Source organism: Salmo trutta, chromosome 33 (genome assembly GCF_901001165.1).
Source record: "Salmo trutta chromosome 33, fSalTru1.1, whole genome shotgun sequence".
Classification (NCBI taxonomy): domain Eukaryota; kingdom Metazoa; phylum Chordata; class Actinopteri; order Salmoniformes; family Salmonidae; genus Salmo; species Salmo trutta.
Genome location: NC_042989.1, coordinates 6,503,516 through 6,523,336, shown reverse-complemented (window position 1 = coordinate 6,523,336; position 19,821 = coordinate 6,503,516). Strand labels below are relative to the sequence as shown.

The 19,821-nt window shown below is 40.1% G+C and overlaps 1 protein-coding gene across 3 annotated transcripts in view; it reads right to left on the bottom strand.

The window, feature by feature from the left end:
• rragd (ras-related GTP binding D) overlaps positions 1-18,064 on the bottom strand; it is a 37,216-nt gene extending 19,152 nt beyond the window's left edge. For all 3 annotated transcript variants that reach the window (XM_029729647.1, XM_029729649.1, XM_029729648.1), the window contains exons 1-5: positions 17,835-18,064; positions 15,621-15,766; positions 15,043-15,189; positions 14,174-14,373; positions 13,224-13,338 (exon numbers count right to left, since the gene is read on the bottom strand). In XM_029729647.1, coding sequence (XP_029585507.1) covers positions 13,224-13,338; positions 14,174-14,373; positions 15,043-15,189; positions 15,621-15,766; positions 17,835-17,973 — 747 coding nt within the window. In that variant the 5' untranslated portion in view covers positions 17,974-18,064. The remainder of the gene's footprint in view (positions 1-13,223; positions 13,339-14,173; positions 14,374-15,042; positions 15,190-15,620; positions 15,767-17,834) is intronic.
• Positions 18,065-19,821: the final 1,757 nt, after the last annotated feature.

The following is a 19,821-nucleotide window of genomic DNA, read 5'->3' as shown; positions in this document are numbered from 1 at the left end:
GTCCAAACCTTTGACTGGTACTGTGTCAACTGCAGTTATTAAAATCACATTTCTCTCCCTGTGAATTCTACTTTTCAGGTGAGGGTGCTGTTTAGGTAAGGGTGATTGATGTCTGTACAAAAACAAGCAATTTTAAGAGTCACCTATATTGAAACAATTAGACACCCTATAACCCACACTTACTGTACACACTTGTGTATCAATCTGATTGATGGATTGTGTTCTGCAGTAAGCAGGCTCAGGTGTATAACTGCAGCTCCTTCCACCTTCAAAGAATAAGCAAGAGGACCAACCATAGAGAATAGTAAGACACTTCATTACTTATATAACCACGCTATATTGTTTGTCCTTGTGTGTCTGTGCATGTTTTTCAGTATAAAGTACTCTGCAGCCACTTAGTGTGGACACCAGGTGAGGCCACACACAGATTCCTGTTTAACACTGTCTCTTCAACTAACTTATTTTTTCAATAGCAGTCTCTCTCCTTCACTTCATCCCTCTCCCATCTTCTCCCTAAATCCTCTAGATCAGGGTTGCCCAACCAGTCGATCGCGGAGTGCTTTCCAGTTGATCGTGAGATGATTATACATCTACTAAAATTCAGCCACACAAATCAATGCCTATAATCTCTTTCTGTTTTAACGTTCGACAGTCCTCCATTCACAGCAATGTCTGAAAAGTCACGTGATTTACATAAAATATGACCAGTCCCTGCCCACTTATTGACGTATGCCTAGTTGGCACGGTCAGATGCCGCCCGCCAACTCCAAGTCAAGGTCATGGTGATGCCAGGCAGGTAGCTAGCTAGCTAACTTTGTAGCCAGATTCATTCTTAAGTTGTTCTTAAATTGTGTGGTCAACAGCAGCAATAATGAGTGAAGGGGAGGATACAAAAAAACAGAAATGGGAGGAGGATTATTTTTTTGTCAAGTCAAACTTAAAATGTGTGTGCCTCATCTGCCATAATAGCATCACTATCCAAAGAAAGGTAACATAGAACGACATTTTAAAACCACACACAAAACCCAGGAAAGAGAATTTCCAGCAAAGACTGAATTACGAAGAAGAAAGGTACAAGAACAAAAAAATCTACTGGCAGCGCAGCAGTCAATTTTCACAAGGCCTGTGACCAAAGGGAAGACGGCAACCATAGCATCTTATCGTGTGAGTCGCGTTCTTGGTAAGCATAAAAAGTTGTTCAAAGATGGGTAGATGATCAAGAAAGCATTTATTGAGGATGCAGACTCGCTCTTTGGGGATTTTAAGAATAAGACTAAAATGATGGCTGCCATTAATGACATTCAGTTGTCCAGAAATACGGTGACAAGATGTGAGGGAATAGCACAGAACCTCGAGGATCAACTGAAGAAGGATACTGACAACTGCGAGTGTTATTCCCTCCAGTTTGACGAGTCCACAGATATGGTAGACGTGGCACAGTTATGCATTTTCATTGGCAACATGAGTACAAAGGACGAACTACTCGCCATTTTGCCACTGAAAGGACATACAAGGGGCGGCAGGTAGCCTAGTGGTTAGAGCGTTGGGCCAGTAACCGAAAGGTTGCTGGATCAAATCCCTGAGCTGACAAGGTAAAAATCTGTCATTCTGCCCCTGAACAAGGCAGTTAACCCACTATTCCCCGGTAAGCCATCATTGTAAATAAGAATTCGTTCTTAACTGACTTGCCTAGTTAAATAAAACTATTCAAACAAGGGGTGAAGATATTTTTCAAGCTTTTTGCTAACAAATTCCAACTGCCCTTTTGTAAGCTTGTCTCCATTACTACAGATGGGGCACCCACTATGGTAGGCCGCATTAGTGGGTTCGTTGCATTGTGCAAACAAGATTATTCTTTCCCGGACATTCTTAGTTATCACTGCGTAATTCATCAGCAAGCTATGTGTTGGAAGATGTTAAACATGAAAGAGGTGATGGATGTTGTGATGAAGATTATGTGTTCTATTCGAGAAAGAAGCCTACAGCAGAGGCTATTTTGAGCTCACTTAGAAGAGACTGAAGAGGAACACACAGACCTGCTGATGCACACGGATGTGCGGTGGCTGAACTGAGGTATATTTTTTGGGAGATTCAGTGAAATGTTGCCTGAAATCAAGGGGTTTCTCAAGGTCAAACATGCAGAATATGCACAGCTAGAGGACACACAGAGGCTCCTGGATTTAACTTTTCTCACTGACCTAAATTACATGCTAAATGAATTGAATGTAGAACTGCAAGGAAAAGGCAAACATGTAATCGACATGATCAGCTCTGTGAACACAAATGCAAACTACAACTGCTCACAAGAAAGCTGCAACGTAAGGACCTGCACTTCTTTCAACACATGCATTCATATACAGCACAGTTTGACAGTGCACGTTACATGGAGCAAGTCCAGAGAATCTTATCTGAGTTTGACAGTCGTTTCACTGACTTTGCATCACTTGAGCCTATTGCCACTTATATGTGCTTTCCGTTTGGCACAGACATAAATGTGGAAGTCATTGCCTCCAAAATGGGATAACTTTTTCAGTTGGACACCACTATAGCAGAAACTGAAATTCTCACCCTTCAAAATGACATTCAGCTGAAATCCAGGGCAACCACTGAAATTAAGGAAGAGATCTGGGAGCTACTGCTGGAAGAGAAGTATCCTAACATAAGATGTGTTCTTAACTTATCAGCCCTTTTTAGATCAACCTCCGTCTGTGAGTCTGCATTTTCTCTAATGAAGATAATAAAGTCCAAGTACAGATTTACTATGACTGATGACCACCTTGTGGCCGGCATGAGACTTGCAACAAGCTGCTACAGCCCTGACTATGAAAAACGACTTACCTCCACCCATTGCCAAAAGTCACACTAAGGTAGGAAATGAAACTAGTTGCACTTATTTGTGGAAAACATTATTACATTAAATGTTATTAGTCCACATTACATTTGGGTATCAAATAAGTATCACAGAGGCAGGTCCATACTCAGTGGTGTGTTGCGTTTCATACATTTTGTTGGTTGGTTTAGATTTAGAGACTGGTAGATCTCATCAGGCTGGCAAATAAAAAAGTAAATCTCATGTCAAAGGTTGGGCACACCTGCTCTAGGTTATATCAGCTGTGTTGGTAAACCCCTCCTGCATCTGAACTGGCTATATAGAGGGCACAGCATGATCAGCGGTGAGAGGTCACTTGGTCAGGTCAATAGGAAGTATTATTAAAGAGATGTTTTACATTGAAATACAGATAGAGATGTAGTAGTGTCAGAGTTAATGATCCAAGGTCAGTTTTGCTTTTCACCTCCTGATGATTATGATGACTGACAGTGTTAGAATAAAAAGAAACACAAGGCTTAATCATGCCATTTCTTTCTCCATCTGTCTCTTGTCTGCAGGTATGTTTTGATGTGAGAGAGGATGCCAACCCCCAGTCCCGTCATTGCCATCTCACCAACTCTTCAGATAACCTTCCGGCCAACTGGGGGCCCAGGCTGGTGTCACGCCCTGACCTTAGAGAGCCTTTTTATTTCTCTACTTGGTTAGGTCAGGGTGTGATTTGGGTGGGCATTCTAGTTTTTCTATTTCTTTGTTTGCCGGGTATGGTTCCCAATCAGAGGTAGCTGTCTATCGTTGTCTCTGATTGGGGATCATACTTAGGCAGCCTTTTTCCCACCTTAGTTTGTGGGATCTTGTTTTTGTATAGTTGCTGTGTAGCCTGCAGAACTTTACATTCGTTTTTGTATTTTGTTGTTTTGTCGGTGTTCATTTAATATAAAAGTAAAATGTTTGCCTACCACATTGCACCTTGGTCCAATCTTTACGACGAGCGTAACAGCTGGTTAGGAGACACCGCTAGAGACACTATTATGTAATTGTGATGAACTGAGAGAATATTAAGTTTAGTAGCACTGTAATTCATTAATCATGTGCTGTCTTCCATGCTCCTCTGTTCTTACCACTTTCCCGTTCTGTCTCTTACACTCTCTCACACCTCTCTCGCCACCTCCTCTTTCTTCATCTGTTTTTATAATGCACACCAGATGTGCATTGAAGTACAGATTGAACTTGTATTTGTGCGTTGTCTTGGCTGTGTGCTTAGGGTTGTTGACCGGTTGGAAGGTGAACCTTTGCACCAGTCTGAGGTCCTGAGCGCTCTGGAGCAGGTTCTCATCAAGGATCTCTCTGTACTTTGCTCTGTTCATCTTTCCCTCGATCCTGACTAGTCCCCTAGTCCCTGCCACAGAAACACATCCCCACAGCATGATGTTGCCACTACCATGATTCACTGTAGGGATGGTGCCAGGTTTCCTCCAGACGTGACGCTTAGCACGCAGGCCAAAGAGTTCAATCTTGGTTTCATCAGACCAGAGAATCTTGCACTTTACCATAAAGCTTTGATTGGTGGAGTGCAGCAGAGATGATTGTCCTTCTGTAATGTTTTCCCATCTCCAAAGAGGAACTATGGAGCTCTGTCAGAGTGGCCATCGGGTTATTGGTCACCTCCCTGACCAAGGTCCTTCTCCCCCAATTGCTCAGTTTGGCCAGGTGGCCAGCTCTAGGAAGAGTCTTGGTGGTTCTAAACTTCTTCCATTTAAGAATGATGGAGGCCACTGTGTTCTTGGGGACCTTCAATGCTGCAGAAATGTTTTGGTACCCTTCCCCAGATCTGCGCCTCGACACAATCCTGTCTCGGAGCTCTACGGACAATTCCTTTGACCTCATGGCTTTGTTTTTGCTCTGACATGCACTGTCAACTGTGGGACCTTATATAGACAGGAGTGTGCCTTTCCAAATATTGTCCAATCAATTAAATTGACCGCAGATGGACTCCATTCAAGTTGTAGAAATATCTCAAGGACGATCAATGGAAGTCTCATAGCAAAAGGTCTGAATACTTATGTAAATAAGGTATTTCTGTTTTTTATTTTTAATACACTTGCAAAAAATTCTAAAAATCTGTTTTCACTTTGTCATTATGGGGTATTGTGTGTAGATTGATGAGGACATTTTTTGATTTAATCGATTTTAGAATAAGGCTCTAACGTAACAAAATGTGGAAAAAGTCAAGGGGTCTGAATGCTTTCCGAATGCACTGAATATGAATTACAAATCGTCCTTTAATTAGTCAAATCATGTTTCTATTACAGTACCTAGTTACAATGTGTAACCATTGATGTCCCAGGGCCAGGATTGATAAATACTGTTGAAGTGTATAATTGTAATACATACATGAGGACACAGCATCATTCAAAGCCTGGAGTTTGATAATCCTGGTATTGGATATGACTGAAAAAGAATGTCTCACATACATTCATACCTGAACCGCACCTTTATTTGCCAAGGTAGAGTACATGATCAGTGAATATATTCAATGTACAGGCTACAATGATTGGTAATAACTACATCTATATACAACTTCCATCCTTGGCAGAATAAAGTTATATTATACTCAATCCATAGCCTTCATTAATGTCATTCAGACTGTTTTGAAGTCGATACAACCAACTATGATAGCTGAGGTTCATAGCTACGTTCTGAACTAATATTTATACCAAACGTTCTAGAGTTTATACACAGATTGGCTACATATCTAGCTACACATCCAAAGGCATACAGGTATTTTTATCCTCCACTACACAATAATCAAGAAAATAGTTAGCTAGCTATGTTACTTCAGCTGCATTGCATGGCAAATATCAGCAATGCAAGCTTACAAAATGTAACATTCAATTTGCAGTAAATGCTTTAGCTAGCTAGATTTTTTACATCCACTATTTCACAAGACGACAGCCTGTTTTGCTGGTTTTCTCAGGAGTCCCTAAAACATTAAACAACACGAATTACAATTTCATACTCATGTCACAACTCCCATAAAGTTAGCTAGCTGGCTAATGTTAGCTAGTCAGCTAGCTTGCTAGCTTGCTAAAGTTTATAATCGTTTGTCTCTACATTAACTAACATATTCCTCTCAACTGTACATGTTTTGCATGATTCGTTATGACGTTATAATTACTTACATTTTCTTCCATCCTAGTATTTTTGTCAGCCATCTTTGCTGAAGAAAGTCACCAGCGTTGGGTCGCAAAGCTCGATATGATTGATCGTCACCTACTGGTCGCCGCTGTTGATTTGCATAAAGTTGGGAAATGTTGAACTTTTTCACTGCCTCCCACACCACGTTCGCGCTACCCAACGGTCCCCCGCCAACTCCGCTTCTCACCGCTTTCCTTCCATTGAAAATGAATGGGAAGCAGCGTTTTACCGCGCGGCACTGTATGCTTGTGTACACGAAGGGTAACTGTTAAATGTGCCTGGCTTTAGAAATCATCCATATACTGTATATCTACAGAAATAAGACAGATCTTGCTTCTGTTTCCTGTTTGAGTTTTTTATTAATAGCCTACTGATTCCGTGAGCACTAAGTCTCATGCAACGGCAAAATATCGGATAAAGCAATTTCACGGATTCAGCTTTTTAATCTTTTCTATGCTGTAATAAAGACTTTACAATTTCTGTTGGGTTAGAACAGAAAGGTATTACTTAGAATTCATATAGTGTTGTTTACACTGTTCCAAACAGGCAGAAAAATAATATTGTAATGTAACAGCACCTGTTTGTCACATATAATATGCACCAAGCTCTTGTTTCTATACACTACTTTTTCTTGATCTCCTTATTGTTATTATTACAAATATTATTATGATCATCATTATAATAATAAGTAATGTCGTTATCTTTAGTAGGCTTAGTATAGTATCCTTGTATAACCACCATCGAGCTGTAGGACTAAGAGCACGTCCTGTTTAGTCTTAATACGGTAACTTACTTAGGCCTATATTTCAATATATTGGCTACAGTATCAATCAATCAATCATTTATTAATTCATGCCATCACACGAGACATTCATGCTTGAAATGCAATCAAGCATTTTATTTTTAAAATGAAAGAAAGGGAGGGAGCATGAAGGGAAAGGAGCATGAACAATTAGCCTAAACAATAAATAAACCGCAATTCACGAATGCATGCAACTGTTTTTAGTCTGCTTTAATAAAGGCTTTATATATGATTTTTTCCATTAGAACAGACTCTCTGTTACCCTCATTTATTTACTGTTGTTTACACTGTTCCAAATAGTCACAAAAAAATATTATATTGTAATCTAACAGCAACTGTTTGGCACACATAATACTCATGCAACACTTGCTCCTATACCCTCCTTTTTCTTTATATTCCACAGATCTGACTTCCCCTTTCCCTCCTGAGCAACCAGTAAACATTCGCCCATTTCAAGTTTTTCACGTCCTCCGCATCCATTTTGCTGTCATGTGTTACTATGTTCGGAGTTTGTCATAACCCATTTATTGTTGTGATTATTATAGGCTATAGGTCAGGCCCTATTGGTCACATGCATGCGATGCTTACATGTTTCACGTAAAGAGAGAAAGGGTTGAAAGAATAGGGAATGTTTTTCCTAAACAAATGAGGGATTTCGGTAACAGAACTTTTCAGTCAGAAACAAGTAAGAAACTAAATGGCTGAAATGACGTTGCAGCTTCAGCACAGACAGCACAATAAACATTTACTGTGCTGTGGTGCTTCTTGAGTCATTTGTGTGTCTTAATTATTTAATCAAAAACTTTGCTTAAAGCATCAGACAAGCTCACTGCATACATAGTTGATTTCATTCAAACACATTGTGTGAGACTGTCTATATATGGAAAAATACGTTTATACCAATTGATTGGTCAAAAGAACAGGATGACTCTTGGTCAACCAAGATTTTTTTCTATTCAAGATATATTAGTGTTTTATTTTTCATACATTTTTCAAAAATGTTAGAATTTTTCTCCCACTTTGACAGAGTATTTTGTGTAGATTGTTGACCAAAAATGACAATTAAATCCATTGTAACACAACAAAATGTGGAAAAAGTCAAGGGGTGTGAATACTTTCTGGAGGCACATATACATTTTCTTATTGTATCAGGTATTTAAAAAATATATTTTGAGTTAAAATAAAGAAAATTATTTGTACCTAAATTGCATAAATACACCGGCTCTATTTGCATATATGAACACATTAACATAAAGGGGTGGAAGAGGGCTGCAGCCACCAAACACTTGCTCCGTCTACCCTTCCTGCACTCACCTGCACTGTCTAGACTGCCTAATTAATTAATGTTGTTGTCACGTTCAACAAGTGTGTCAATAGCAGGATACCCAACATGCTTGGCTGTAGATTACGCCTATCTAAACATACTTTACATCATGGTTTCCCAAACTTGGGGTCGCGGCCCAAAAATGTTTACATTTGGTTATTAGAACCGGGGTTACGTCAGTAACCTCCAGTAGCCGCTAGATGCGGTTGTAATAAATAATAAATAGAGTGGTTTCCGTTTTATTCCTACGAATGTGGCTCTATCTTTTGAATGGTTTAAGCTGCAAACTATTATGACTCCATCACTGAAAGATAAGAACATGTATGTATGTACGTACTGTTTCCCTCTACTATGCCCACAAGCCGTTAGAACCGAATGGACAAGACCAGGCACTAAATCAGACTGGGGGAAAAATGTCTACACAGAAGATCCTACTTGCCCGATGCTCTTCTGAACTTACTGCCTGATGCTCTTTTGAATACCTTTCTAATGCATTTCAGTCACTTCAAACCAACATTTTTTTTACATGGTGGGGTCGAGAAAGAAATGTGATACCAAAATGGGGTCGCGGGCCAAATAAGTTTGCGAACCCCTGCTTTACATTGTTTGCAAGATCAGAGATAATATCACTATAATCTGATTGCTCATTTTTGGAAGTCGCTTTCATTTTAGCGCATCTAATTTGTAAACATTTCAACTGTATTAAATTATTACTTTTTCAATTCCAGAAAAAATGAACACCCATCAAAATAAATGTATCTTTCTTCTCTTTCTTGTGATGTAAGTGTCGAGATGGTGAGTTATATCCCCCAAAGAAACTTTAGCGTTGTTATAGATTCAACGGTAAGACATTGTATTCAAGACAATGTATTGAGCCCATTTCAGCCATTACCAGGGTGTGTTTGACAGGTCATCACAAACAGTGTAACGTTAACGGGGAAAAACGACAGGCACAAGCAAGAGTATGAAAGAGTCACAGGATTAAAATGAAAGCAATCAATCCAGCGAGATTTACGTGGAAAGTGCATTTGAACCCCTCAACACAGGAAATGGATGGCTGAAAAAGACAGATCCTCAGGTGGGCGGGGCTTGCACGTTGCTAATGTAATGTCCATTAAGAGATGAATGGTTTCTCATGTACTGTACTTATTTATTAACATACACAGACTAACAAGGTACTACAAATGCTTTGCTGATTACACTGAAGAAGGCACAAAAGCAGAGAGGGGCGTTCGCTGCCTCAATATTCCACACTATGCCCATGAATATAAGCATAAAATCAATTTGAAATCTATTTTTCTAAGAAACGTTGTAACCGTGATATGAATAATGATTTAATTCATAGAAATATGTTTTCTCATATGTCTGTAGTTATAAACTGAAGGTGAGGTTATGACTTTGGCTTCACCTACTACTGTAAGATGTCAGTTACCAATATCTCTCATGTTGTTAATTTTCTGTGCAGCTTGTTTACAAATGAACATCAATGAAAACAAAATCAGTAAATTAATTTATGTGTACACAATAAATGAATAGAATGATGTATTCTGTTTTCAATCTTCTCTCTACACAGTATAATGGCATAATGCCTCTTTCTACAAACCCCTGCCATTCTTACCTATTACTGCCACCTTCTGGATGAAATTCAAAGTGTTCATAATAAACGATTTGATTCAGCAATAATAATAATATAATAATAACAATAATAAATGCCATTTTGCAGACGCTTTTATCCACAGCGACATACATTTTTTGTATTGGTGGCCCCAGCAGGAATCGAACACACGACCCTTGGCTTTGTAAGTGCCGTGCTGTCACTCACAATCAGCTGAGCACAAAATTGACCAAATTACAATAGAGATGGGCCTCTGCTTTATTTGCTCAGGCCTTGTCAAAGCACTTCTGCCCAAACAACCAGCCTGTTTGGTCTCTCTCGGCCATGTTCGAAGTGCACTAGGAATAGGGTGCCATTTGTCTGAAATATACCCTATTACTCACTCACTCAATAACTCTAGAGGTGTCATGAGGACAGTTCTGTGCATTCACACATAGAAAAATATTAAAGGGTAGGTTCAGTATATTGACAACTTACTGTTGGATGGTTCTCACCCTGAAAGTAGTCTATCGGCCAGGAGAAACTTTGATCCATGGTTCGGTTTTCTTTAAACTGCGACTTTAAACAGCACGCAGTAGTGTACTTGTGACAAACAAATATGTCTGGTCATATTTTTGATGTTTTATTTTCATTTGTTATTTTATTGAGCCGTCCCTTGCATAATTTTTTAGGCCTCCTAGGTATTTTCATTTAAATTAATGTGTATGAGTACTGCCACTACGGGGAGCTGTGACGTCAAATGGGGGCATTAGTGAGATCTTTGAGGTTTCTCCTTCAATCTTGTAGAATGCCTACTACTGAACACCACTAACGTTTCTCCGTCTCATCATTCTATCCTGTATGGTATGTAATGTGCAAAAGTGCAAGATGACTCTCAAAATATTGAGGTAACATGGTTACTTACATAGTCTGTGAGTTTGGTGACCTTCTAAGGCAATTGGAGGGAGTTTTAATCGAGCGAAAAACTTGTTCATATGTTCCACATTGTAAGTAGATTGGCTAGGTTGCTAATGGTTTATGTGTAGGGATTAAGATGGCGCACAAACCTTTTGTACTTTTAGCTCCTATTTGTTTTATTTTCTATGAACGAAGGCTCAGTTTAGTTCAGGAAATACAGTTGAAGTCGGAAGTTAACATACACCTAAGCCAAATACATTTAAACATTTAAATTCCTGACATTTAATCATGGTAAAAATTCCCTATTTTAGGTCAGTTAGGATCACTACTTTATTTTAAAAATGTAAAATAATAGTGGAGAGAATGATTTATTTCAGCTTTTATTTCTTTCATCACATTCCCAGTGGGTCAGAAGTTTACATGCACTCAATTAGTATTTGGTAGCATTGCCTTTCAATTGTTTAACTTGGGTCAAATGTTTCAGGTAGCCTTCCACAAGCTTCCCACAATAAGTTGGGTGAATTTTGGCCCATTCCTCCTGACAGAGCTGGTGTAACTGAGTCAGGTTTGTAGGCCTCCTTGCTCGCACACGCCGTTTCAGTTCTGCCCACAAATGTTCTATAGGCTTGAGGTCAGGGCTTTGTGATGGCCACTCCAATACCTTGACTTTGTTGTTCTTAAGCCATTTTGCCACAACTTTGGAAGTATGCTTGGGGTCATTGTCCATTTGGAAGACCCATTTGCGACCAAGCTTCAACTTCCTGACTGATGTCTTGAGATGTTGCTTCAATATATCCACATAATTTCCCTACCTCATGATGCCATCTATTTTGTGAAGTGCACCAATCCCTCCTGCAGCAAAGCACCCCCACAACATGATGCTGCCACCCCCGTGCTTCACGTTTGGGATGGTGTTCTTCGGCTTGAAAGCCTTCCCCTTTTTCCTCCAAACATAACGATGGTCATTATGGCCAAACAGTTATATTTTTGTTTCATCAGACCAGAGGACATTTCTCCAAAAAGTACGATCTTTGTCCCCATGTGCAGTTGCAAACCGTAGTCTGGCTTTTTTATGGCGGTTTTGGAGCAGTGGCTTCTTCCTTGCTGAGAGGCCTTTCAGGTTATGTCGATATAGGACTTGTTTTACTGAGGATATAGATACTTTTGTACCTGTTTCCTACAGTATCTTCACAAGGTCCTTTGCTGTTGTTCTGGGATTGATTTGCACTTTTTGAACCAAAACATGTTCATCTCTAGGAGACAGAACGCATCTCCTTCCTGAGCGGTATGACGGCTGTGTGGTCCCATGGTGTTTATACTTGCCTACTATTGTTTGTACAGATGAACGTGGTACCTTCAGGTGTTTGGAAATTGCTCCCAAGGATGAACCAGACTTGTGGAGGCCTACAATTTTTTTCTGAGGTCTTGGCTGATTTCTTTTGATTTTCCCATGATGTTAAGCAAAGACGCACTGAGTTTGAAGGTAGGCCTTGAAATACATCCACAGATACACCTCCAATTGACTCAAATTATGTCAATTATCCTATCAGAAGCTTCTAAAGCCATGACATAATTTTCTGGAATTTTCCAAGCTGTTTAAATGCACAGTCAACTTAGTTTATGTAAACTTCTGACCCACTGTTATTGTGATACAGTGAGTTATAAGTGAAATAATCTGTCTGTAAGCAATTGTTGGAAAAATTACTTGTGTCATGCACAAAGTAGATGTCCTAACCGACTTGGAAAAACTATAGTTTGTTAGCAAGAAATTAGTGGAATGGTTGAAAAACAAGTTAATGACTTCAACCTAAGTGCATGTCAACTTCCGACTTCAACTGTATATGTAAATATGCAATGTGATGATACAATGTGTTGATAGTTGTAAAAAAAAAAATGTTTTAACAGTTTGTTAGCTTTATGCTAACCAAATGTAGCTTTGCTAAGTGCTAGCTAGCTTTAGGGTAGTGGGTTTCAGCTATTGTTAGCTTACGTGTTAATGGTTTAAAAGGTCATGGTTGTAGCATTGTTTAGCACAGGCCTCCAGTCATGTGTAGCTTTTGAAAATTGACACTGCTAGTACAGTAAGTTATATAATGTAATGTAGCCTCTTATGCCTCGTACAATTTGATGGTTTTACATGCCAAATAGATGTTGTTGCTAGATGCTAAATACTACTGATTGAATAGCCTTAGATTATATGCACTATTGGTTTGGCCATTGGTGAAAGGTAATATGTGAATGTGTTTGAATGTGTAGATGTATGGCGAGAGTTTATTTAACTTGTGACCTTTATTTTTGATACTGAAATATGGAATGTAACGACGTAATACTACAATGCAATTGTAGTGTGTAATTGATTTTGACAACAAAAAGATTAACAAAAGAGAACAATATTTTTGGAAATATTGTAGAATGCCTACTACTGAACACCACTAACGTTTCTCCGTCTCATCATTCTATCCTGTTAATTCAGGTTTATTATCTGCTGACCCGTCTCAGACCGAGGCGTGTAACATACTCACAGATATCAAGCTAACTGAGGACAGTTGAGTGTACTCACAGATATGAAGATATTGAGCAAGTTCTCTAGAGTGGGCAGCTGAGGGATGAGTTTCTGCACCACTTTGCTGAAGGCCTCAAATATGGAGTGGTCATAGATGCTGGTCAGGTAAAGACTGAAGGGTCAAAGGGGAAAACAGTCAGTTACTTTCAATTGGGTATAACTATAACCACCTACAGCAGCAGTTAGACAATCTACTCACAAGTGCATAGCAAAAATGAATTTGAACAAAATGTAGGTAATGTAGCTTGGAGAGAACACTCTGGCCACACACTAGTAATCCACATTATGGTAGCTTCATTTGAAAACACCTCTTTATAGTCGGGCGGATAAGCAAATCGGTTGTGCATTTTGTGATAAAAGCGCCACATTTTTTACAGAGGTAGATTTATTTACCCTGAGATTTAGCCACTGGGGGACGTGGCAGCCATCTTACAAAATGGCCGCTGACGGTATTACCAAAGATTTTTATAACTAACCCAAGATAGACCAGAGCCTGTCGTTTCCACTGGGAGCAAATCATAGTGGGCAGAACAAGCAAGGAGGTGGGCAGAGCCAAGTACGAGCTAGTAAAATCCAATTGGTGTGTTCTAGCATTTATTTGCATATTTCCATTAGGGAACGCCTACTCACGTGTCCAATCACTCAATCCGCCCTTGTACTCATTCTAAACAACACAATTTTAAAACTTTGGCAAAGGGTAAAGTAAAAAAAATGCAGTTCACTATGTTACAGATTTTAGTTTTGGAAACAGAAAACTGTATGGAGATCAAATGTTTAATCGATGAGAAAATGTAAAGAATGTAGGACAAAATCCATCTTGCTCCATCTTCTCCCACTGCCGGCCACTGGGCTTCTTATATTTGGTAGTTAGTGGAAACACCAACCGGATGCTTCACATTTATACATCTGGTGAAATGTCTGGCTCATTGTTCTATCTGTGGTATTACCTTAGATGTATCTTCTCCAAGCCAGCGTCAGCCAGGTCGTCATTGGCCCGTTTGTGTATGTCCCTCTGCTTCTCGATCTTAGCGTCGTCCGACAGCCCATCTACCTTGTGGATAAACACCTCAAAGTTGATTTCTGGGTTGACCTTGTACGCCCTGGTCACTGTGAGGTGGAGCCGACTCAGCGCCTCCACATAGTCATCCTAGAGACAGACATGGGGACAGGATGGACAGTTACTGTTATAACAGAGGGAAGGTAATGCTTTCTATGAACAGCCTGTGTGTAATTAATGCATTTATAGCGCCTTATATGGTTAGTATTACACTCATAGTAGTCGCTCGAGTCCATCCTTTCAAATCTCGTCTCGTTGACAACGTGAGCGATGTCTGGGCATCCAAGGCTACACCCTAGACATGCTTTAAACATTAATAGAATTGTTGTATACAAATGCATAAATGCCTTTTGATGCATTCACAATACATAACACCAAGGACTTAGACGAGATCTGGCCCTAGCTTTTCAATAACACATAGATGGTTCAAAGACAGCCAAGTCACCAAAAGGATTCCCGATTGCTGATTGAAGCTCTCACAGCAAGACTCCTAATCAAAGAGGTGTGGAACACATCTAACAACCTAGTTTCTATTAGAGACCCAGGAGACGTTGCTTTTCTACTTTCACTGTACGCTCAAAAGTTCTGAGAACTTTTTTAAATTTAACTGAACTGAACCGAACTGAACTTTATTGATCCCAGAGGGAATCCTCCAACCTGCCATTCTTCAACAAGGATTTATGGAAAACCAGAGAATTTTCTGGAAGTTTTGGGAACTTTGAAACCCTTACATGGACACCACCGTTTCCATGTAGTCACCTGTGAGTCGATGACGAAGATGAGGGCCCCTGTTCCTCTGAAGATCATCTCGTAGTCAAAGGTGGGGTCGAAGAAGTCGATCTGTCCAGGGAAGTCCCAAATCTGGAAGCTGACGAAGGAACTGTTGGACACGTCCTCTCTGCAGATCTTATTCAAATCAAATTCAACTTTGGTTAAAGTGGATTTAAAATCACAACACACTTTTTTCAGTAAAACAATACAATGATGGAGATAAAAAAACAAAAAACAGAAGGCAATAAAAAGAGATGTATAAAGTAACAAAAAATGCCGTCTAAAAAAACATTAAAATCATCACCAGGCTAAAAAGGTGGGTTTTAAAACGTGATTTAAAAGCTTCAACAGTGCCTGTGTGACAAAGGTCACTGTGCATGCTTAACAGAATGGCTTCCGTAGCCTATCTGGGACGGAACACTGTCCTTTACCAGGCCAGGGATCCTCTGTCTCGTGACCGCACCTTGACAACATCTCAGCCAGTTGGGTAAATTCGATAGCACGAGTGGAGACATTTCTACCTGGGGAGTGAGGTTATGGTGTGATCTAACTCTGTTACGTCTTACCTTATTGGTGCTCTCCAGAAACAGGGTCTCGTTGGGGGACATCTTGTGGAACACCACTTTTTGGATGGAAGACTTGCCGCTACGTCTTAGACCCATGAGGAGGATCCTGGGCTTCACCTCCCCACTGAGGGGGTCACTGAAGCCACCTGGGGGAGGGAGAGAGAGATGGTTTTTATGACAATTGTGTGTATTTATTAATATTGATATTTATGTTTTTGCTGTGTATGCACTGTACTGATGAATGATTTGTGTATTTGTTTTGTTTTTATTGAGCTGCCCTTCGTGGCCAGGACTCTTGTGAAAGAGGCCTTGTAACCTCAATGGTGACTTCCTGGTTACTCACATACCAGTATTTTGTGTAGACGCAAGCCAATTAAATACATAAGAGCAACTCATACTCAGGGAACATGTGCTCCACATACACCGACCAACCAACACCACATGAGTGTGGCTCACACTCCGACAGCACAGTTGGTATGATGTGTATCATATGGCATAGAATCTCCTCAACCCCATAAAGCCACAGTTTATCTGACCCAAATGGCACACTATTCTCTTTCTAGTGCACTTATTTTGACCAAAGTCCTATGGGCGGCCCCTGGTCAAAAGTAGTGCTCTACATAGGGAAAAAGGTGCCATTTGTAATGCGGACAGAGGCCCTGGCACTGAGCTGGCTCAATCAAATGCTTCCTCTGACTTTGATAACTCTCTACTGAGGGAAGAATGTGGTCTGCATTCTATGTCATCGCCGGGCTGGCCTTCTTAATGCTGTAACATTATAAGTCTGTGGCCAAATGCCACCCTATTCCCTATGGGCCCTGGTAAAAAAAAAAATATGGTGCCATTTGGGATGTAAACCGAGACTGAGACTTGGCACTCATGTAATGTAATGTGGTTGAGATGAGGTAGCACCACAGTGGTAATATATTATGGATTCTGAAGAGCATTCGGGAGTTTATAGCTTCGGGAAAAGGAACTGTTCTATCAGTTATTCTTTCACTGACTGGAATGAGTATGAAGTGAAGGCCCAGTTAGGCAATTAGCAGCGTATGCATTGAGATCACTGTTACCCAACAATCTATTGGATAAAGTCTTTTAGAAAAAAAATAAGGACCTCTGAGCATATGAAAGTGTGCTAATGCAGAATTATTGGAAGATCATTGTAATGTAAGAGACAGTGGTGACTGGTCATTTAACAGAACACACACTGTCTGGGAGAATGATGAAATCCTCCCGTTGAATTTCTCAACACTATCTCTGAGACTGGAGAAAGAGAGGCTAGAGAGGCGCTGTCTATCATGTGACAGTTGAGTAATTATACAGACATAACCAACATCCCAAATGGCACCCTATGCTCTATTTAGTGCACTACTTTTGACCAGGGGCCCTAAGTAGTGCGTTTTATAGGGAATAGGGTGCTATTTGGGATGCACACATTCCACACCTCATGTAGTTTATTTGATCCAATAGTATCATTTGGATTGACTCTCCAATGCATCATTTCACTATCTGCAGGTCACACAGTCCTATCCCTCTGACAGGGATAGTCATAATCTGCTTGCATCAAATGAAAGATTGGAGAAGAATCCGGGAATAAATCTTAAAACAACAAACTGTAGATTTGTGAGAATGTTTGAGCTACCTATTGGAATACATGCACATATTTTGGCAGTTCTTTAATGGTAATAGATTGTAATCGCTTATTAAACGTTAATAAAGGCATTATCAAATAGTTTAAACAAAAAACAATGCATAATGCCAACAAAATGTAATAAGACTATGTCAATCAGAGCCAGATGCACTGACTATGTCAGGCAGTAAATCCGTGAATATGCAGAGGGCGCAACAGGACAGGCTTCAATTTCTCTAGTCAAAACTGACCAATGATTCCATTTTAGGTAACATGACGCATGCAAACAAACACGTTTCTCATAGGCCAACGCTCAATATGAACACAGCTCTCGCCTAGCTAGCCTCGTTGACACAGTAGATTACAGTATGTAGCTGCCGAACGACCACGCGTTCGGTATGAAAGCGCTTGGAGGTTATTTTACGCTGCGCTATGTATAAACATTTCACACAAATAGTGAACTTCAAAGGGTTTAGACACAATTCACCTAGTAGCCTACATAGCTGGGGACACAGTAAGATGAAACATTGTGTCAATATATTCATGACCTTCCTGACGCGGAGGGAGAAAAGTTTTGCCACTACCTCCGTCTTCGCAGCTACAGTCCAGATTCCCGTCTGTGAATGTATCAAAGTCATCGTCGTCGTCGTAATAACCAATCGCCAATGTTTCATCGTCTTCGACCTCGATGTACTTCGAAACCCCCTCGCTGCTGCTGGTCATTTTCTTAAATGTTTCTGTTGGTTAGGCTAAGCCACAGACGTTGACCAACTTTTCCACAGCATTGTCACCTGATATGTGCAAACCATTATGAACTTTCACCCCCCCCCCTTCCTCCGTGTGAATGAAGCATGCTCGCTGGCCTGCATACCAGTCCGCCTGCGAGAGAAATTGCAGAACACTGCAACAATTCACCGCATTCAGACATGTTGGGAAGATGCCAGCGCCGAGTCAGATCAGGGGCAAAACTTGCAAACACAAAATTATAGCATGCACCTCGTCTTATCAATTAGCGTAGGCCAACAAAATCGGCTACCTGGACTTGGTTGCTTTTCTCTCGTGCGGATCTTGGGATGTGTCCACTATATTTTTCTTAGATTGAGCTCATACAGTGCCTTCAAAAAGTATTCATACCCCTTGACTTATTCCACATTGTGTTACAGACTAAACTCAAAATGTATTAAATATGTTTTTTTCTCACTCATGTCCACACAATGCCCATTATTATTTTCAAAATTCTTTCAGTTCTGTGAAATTGGTTGTTGATCATTGCTAGACAACCATTTTCAGGTCTTGCCATAGTTGTTCAAGTATGTTTATGTCAAAACTGTAACTAGGCCTGTCAGGAACATTCATTGTCGTCTTGGTAAGCAACTCGTGTAGAGTTGGCCTTGTGTTTTAGTGTATTGTCCTGCTGAAAGGTGAATTCATCTCCCAGCATGTGGTGGAAAGCAGACGGAACCAGGTTTTCCTCTAGGATTTTGCCTGTGCTTAGCTCCATTCTGTTTTATTTTCTATCCTGAAAGACTCCCCAGTCCTTAATGATTACAAGCATACCCATTGTATGATGCAGCCACCACTATGCTTGAAAATATGGAGAGTGGTACTCAGTAATGTGTTGTATTGGATTTCCCCCAAACATAACACTATGTATTCAGAACAAAAAGTTAACTGCTTTGCCACATTTGTTGCAGTATTACTTTAGTGCCTAGTTGCAAACAGGATGCATATTTTGGAATACTTTCTATTATGTACAGGCTTCCTTCTTTACACTCTGTCAATTAGTTTAGTATTGTGAAGTAACAGCAATGTTGATCCATCCTCAGAGTTCTCCTATCACAGTCATTCAACTCTGTAACTTTTTTAAAGTCACCATTGGCCTCATGGTAAAATCCCTGAGTGGTTTCCTTCCTCTATAAGCAACTGAGTTAAGAAGGATGCTTGTATCTTTGTAGTGACTGGGTGTATTGATACACCATCCACCAAGTGTAATTAATAACTTCACCATGCTCAAAAGGATATTCGAGGTCTGATTTTCTTTATTTTTACCTACCAATAGGTGCCCGACAATGCGAGGCATTGGAAAACCTCCCTGGTCTTTGTGGTTGAGTCTATTAGAAATGCACTGTTTGACTGAGGGACCTTACAATTATCTGTATGTGTGGGGTACAGCGATGAGGTAGTCATTCAAAAATCATGTTCAACATTATTATACCACACAGAGTGCGTCCATGCAACTTACTGTGTGACTTGTTAAGCACATTTTTACTCCTGAACTTATTTAGGCTAGCCAAAACAAAGGGTTTGAATAATTATTGACTCAAGACATTTCAGCTTTTCATTTGAGTTTGTAAATATTTCGAAAAGCATAATTCCACTTTGACATTACGGGGTTTTGTGTGTAGGCCAGTGACAAAAAAATCTACATTTAATACATTTTAAATTCAGGCTGTGACACAACAAAATGTGTGGAAAAATCAAGGGTTTTCAATACTTTCTGAAGGTAGGCTGCTGTATGCTGGCCTATGGAGTCCAATGGGAAACCCAACTACCGAACCATCAAATGATTGG